Here is a 4,940-nt window from a genome sequence, read left to right as displayed (position 1 = left end):
TTTTCAAATAAGCTTCAACACTGCCCCAAGCAGCAGCACAGAATGTCTAGATACTGCAAAGTTGTGATGCTCGGCAGGAAAACCCTTTTATATCGAACTCATAAAACCAATAAGCAGCAAGAGCTAAGAACACCTTGGTAGGATGATCTTCTTAACACCTACTTTCACAAACTTCCTCCATCTTCAAGATTTAAGGATCCATTCATCATCCCTTTCATAAACTCCGTATACACAAGATTGAATATGTCAATAAACAGCAAGATCTAAGACCAATTAGTTGGTAGGATTTTCTCCTTAACGCCTATCTTCCTCCCATCTTAAAGATTTAAACATCCATTCATCATCCCTTTCATAAAATGTGTCAAGCAGTCAGTAAACTAATTTTATTTCTGCATGCTCGGGAGGAAAGATCTCTTCAAAAATATTCTTGTTTTATGGTATATGTTGCATGCTTCTTTCAATGTCGTTCTGGTTTTCAAGAAGGGATTGATGTCCAGGCCTTTTCCTGGCTAGATGGATTACAATTAATTGGTAACCCACATGAAGCAGCTGAACAAAAAGCTTCTACCTGCCTGCTGAGTTGAATTCTTTTTCTGTAGGAGATTGAGACACATGCACTGTAGAAATGTGAGTTTAAAAAACTCCCAAGAGTTCTGCTAAAACCTCATGGATGAGCTGTCCAAAAAGAGTGCGCACAATCTCTGAGCCTATCTCTTCAATATCTTTGCCACAATCACTCCAACTGCTTCCAAGGCATCTTATGTCTTTCTCAAGTAAAGCATTCACAAATTTATCTGATACTAATGTAAACACAGGTTTTGGCCCAGATTGCCAGACATCCCTGGGCTCCTGAGCACATGCATTGGCCTCCATTGGAACTCCCAATGTATGGGATTCCAATGCTTCACTCACACAATCAAAGAAAAGTCTGCAATTCAGCCTCTCTCCACTCTTGAACCTCTCTACCAGATCAAACCGTGTTGAGCATTCGGAAGATTGGAAGTCTTGGCCCTGAATTGCCTGCAGACAATCCTCTTGTCTCTGTCCTTCGAAATCACAAGAACTGGTTTCTTCTGATTGCCAGACAGAGGATTCATCTTTACCTTCTTCCTTTGATTCCCTGTGGCATGAATTTTCCACACAAGGGAGGCACAAACCTTCATCATCTTCCATTGAAGAATCAACCTCGGTGTACTCTGTCAACATCTCCAAATCCGTTTGTGCAAGCAGTTCGTATCGTCGAACATTATTCAGCAGTTGTTGTCTGGCTTCTGTATCAAGGATGAGCATATTTCATTAACGTTATCCAGGAAAGCGATACAAGGAAGAACGCTACAAATCCTGGACACAAAGAAGAAACCTGAGGATCACACAATGTGTCGCAAAACTACCTTGGAAGCTTGCGATAGACTGTTCCAAAGTAGGAGAATCTTCTTCGAATGCTGCATCAAGGACCGAGACTGGGCTGAACTGTTGAGTTTCATCCATACAACTCAAACTTGCAGCGATAGGAGGGTCTTCTTCAAGCATTCTGTCGTCCGTATTCTGTTCAAAGGCTGTGAGCAGAAAAGGCGGCCTTCTAACGTTTCCGCTGGAAGAGATCTCGTCAAGCTCGGGAATAGCCTGCGCTCAAAATCATGGAAATCAGAATTGAGCCTCAAAATCAGGAAGAACTGTGCCAATTTCGCTTGAAATCTGTTAGAGCATCCTTCAAATTATGTAACAATGCAAATCAAATTTGACAAACCAGGCACCCCGCATCAACGTATACCTCTTCACAGTATTGGAGATCATCTTGATCCAGAGGTTGTTCTTCCCCATTGGCACTGCGATTCTCAGATCGCTCCCACCAGCTAAAATCACATAGTTTCAGCATGTTGATTGTTCCTTTCAGACCTAAGGAATCATCGGCGTGTGATGATGCCTGTAGCGTACTGTGGCTGTCTATACATGGTCGTTCCTCTTCTGAAATTTCAGACCCAGAGAAGATTACTTGACGGTCTTCACCATCATGCATCGAGCTTTGATTTGCCAGAACAGCTGCTACTTCGAATCCGTCAAGCCTTCTTTCGTTCCTCGAGGAGTCGTTCTCAGCTGCAAAACGCTCACAAACCTTCTGGTCAGAAGTCGAGGAGTCTGTGCATCGACTCGTCTGCAAAGTGTCACCTTCCATTTCCAAGGATTCCGAGTGAGGAATTGTAGGCCAACTGCTCTTGCAATTGGTGGTCTGACCAGAATTAACAACACCGTGACCACGAATTTCTTCTTCCGAAGTACCTATTGTACGTGATCCATCTTCATTCACAACGTTTGGATTTTCCTCCTCGTCTATCGATCCGCCTGCATGCAAACCTGTGCTCCCAGACGCGTCTTTATGATCCAAACGGTCTTCCTTGTCCACAGCAGACTTTGCACGCCTGATACCAGGTAGCACTGCAGAAGACTGACTCTTTGCACTGCGACCCTCGTCTATTGCTTTTCGCGAGGCGACCTCTGTTCGTTCCGCTGTACTTGGACCCGCTGCGTCTCCATCTTTTTTCTCCTTTCCAGACCGGAAGAAACGTCCATAGAACAAATGAATCCCGGCTGTAGCATGATTCGGAGCATCGTTTTTTTGTACAGACTGACCGGCTAACGCCCTGCGGGAGCTATTCGAAGACCTATCATATGGAAATACCCTGGTCTGCGAATTGGAATCCTTATCGTGTCTTTGCGTGGACTTATTGCCGCCAGGCCTTCCGAAATCAAGCCCAGCGTCGGCTGAGTCTCCGTCGCTTTGATTGCCTATTCCAAGACGAGAGACAGTTGAAACACGTTTCTTGTTTTGTTTGTTCAGCTTGTTCTGTTCCCCATGCGTCTCCTGCCGAGCTTTCGATAGAACAGAACAATCTGGTCTTTGAGAGGAAGCTAGTTTCTGCCTGAGCTTTGACTTCGAAGATTTCTTACTAGGTTGTACTTCAGACAATGCATGCTCGCCATCCATCTCTGCCAATAGAGAGCGCCTAGCAGCAACCGGCTTTCGTAATCGATTGCTACCTTCGAGAATTCTGGCAGCTGCTTCCATTAGCAGTGCCTTTTTGTTCGGGCTCTTCACGGGGCTCTTGCCGGGTGATGCCAATTTGCTGGTGCCCTTGTTCGGCGATAGGATTGAGCTCATTGCCAATTGTCCCCGAACCTGCGACGTAGGCATGGCGACAATGCTCTCTCCAGGGGCCCTCATTGTCCGCTGAGAGGGAGACTTTGCCTGTTTCAAATTCCTTGCATTGTAGTTTCGGTTTTCCTCCACCTTGATTTTCTGTGAATTCCGATTTTTGCCCGCTTTCCTGATCTTAGGCTCTTCTCGTAATAGGTCTTGGAGCACAAAAGGCTCTTGTTTGACATGCAGAAGCTGCCGAAGCTCTTTTGGTGTCTCGGCATCCGCAAGAGAGGAGATGTTTGCCACAGCACTGACACCGACGAGCTGAGTTGCCGATCTTTCAATCGAGGGCGTCACCGTCCGCCGTCCACTTCGTCCTGCCTGAGTCGCGCATTTTGCCTGAAGAGGTCAAACGAAGGTCGTTCTGTTAGTACCGTCTAGATCTCTCTCTCCGAGAAGCCAACAACAGTTAAGCTAAAGACTCCCTAAGATTGCATACCAGAATCGGTTGCGCCGTTCCATGTCCCTCAACCACCGCATCGCTGTGTACGTCTGTCAAAAGTAGAAACCAGTACATTTTCTGAAAATCAAGATGACAAAATCCATAGCCCATGCTTCAACTTTCGAGAACTTCAAATAAAAGATGAGACCTATGAAAGTCGCACTCACCCGGTACAAGAAATCTTGTCGTAAATGATTTAGCTCCCAAAACCCGATTCCAATCGAATAGATGCGAAAAAACACCAATGCATCCGCCTATTTTCAAGTTATGCTTTCTCGCGAAGGAGGGCATGGGCGTCGATTCTGTCGAATCGTCCACCTGATCGTCCATAATGGAGAATGTAGCTTCAAGAACCATGCAAGGAAGGAAGTTGCTTGCACACAGCGGCTGGGATCGGGAAAGTGAATAGGACCTAGTGATCAAACTAGAGAGAATACGCCTTCGTCATACAGAGGCTCCTGCGGTCTGTTTGAAATTTGGAGCGTAAGACAAGCTACTGTCAGGGAAAAGACTGTCGGAAGAGGCTCCAAAATCATAAAGAAGTGAAAGGCGAAGGGATTCTGGGGTGAGATCAGCTCAAAACAGGATGGATACGGAGAAGGTTTCTATATTGAAAGTTAAAAGCAGGGGAAAGTTTTGCGACGACTTTAGGGTGTATTGAAAAGCGGCAGGGGTCGTAAGGGATAGAAATTAGAATACTCGGCTACAGGGAGACGAGATGTTTGAAATTGCGTTGGCGGTTGGAAGAGGCGACTTGGATTGTCCTGGTTGACAGCAGACTGAGCACAATGGAACTAATGCGGTACCCAAGAATCTCTGATGCGGCTACAGGAATGATAGGAGGACGAGGTGCAAGCGTGTGCATGAGGGGAAAGGTGAGACGGGAACAGGAAAGCTGATGAGACGGCAAGCTGATGGGGAGGAGCGGGTGTCGGAAGAAATTGGGCGAAGAGCCATGGACGATCTCGATTCCCGATGATCTCGAGTGTGCGAGGACGTACGATTCTGGAGGAAGGAACAGAGGACTGTCGGTGGAGAAGTTTGCTGTGTTTACTGTCTCTCTGATTGTTTCTCTGAGGATGCAATAGTCGTCGTTGCATCTTTTCGCAAGCTCCGGAACTCCGAGATGCAGAAGGTGATGAGACGAAGAGAGAAGAACGGAGATTTGTAGCAACGGAGATTTGTAGCAATCTCCAAAGCCATAATTCGAACTTGGCTTTGAAGATTTGAAGCTATGGCGCGGAAGAGTTTGAAGGAGGAGCGTGCACGGGATAGGTGCGTCGAGGAGCAATGGCGGATGAG

At 46.4% G+C, this 4,940-nt stretch overlaps 1 protein-coding gene across 1 annotated transcript; it reads right to left on the bottom strand.

Moving 5' to 3' along the window:
• Window positions 1–342: 342 nt before the first annotated feature.
• Window positions 343–4,165, bottom strand: LOC147887849 (uncharacterized). Its single transcript, XM_087393795.1, has 5 exons — window positions 3,806–4,165; window positions 3,636–3,688; window positions 1,772–3,535; window positions 1,392–1,623; window positions 343–1,271 (listed from the first exon to the last, which is right to left on the bottom strand). The coding sequence occupies exons 1-5, from the start codon at window positions 3,993–3,995 to the stop codon at window positions 634–636; spliced, it is 2,877 nt and encodes a 958-aa protein (XP_087249921.1). The 5' UTR covers window positions 3,996–4,165; the 3' UTR covers window positions 343–633.
• Window positions 4,166–4,940: the final 775 nt, after the last annotated feature.

This window comes from Dipteris shenzhenensis, chromosome 22, assembly GCF_047967505.1.
Source record: "Dipteris shenzhenensis isolate YYH24624 ecotype China chromosome 22, Dip_SZ_1.0, whole genome shotgun sequence".
In the NCBI taxonomy this organism is placed as follows: Eukaryota; Viridiplantae; Streptophyta; class Polypodiopsida; order Gleicheniales; family Dipteridaceae; genus Dipteris; species Dipteris shenzhenensis.
Note: the sequence above shows the minus strand (reverse complement) of the source record. Positions and strands in the feature narration are given on the sequence as shown.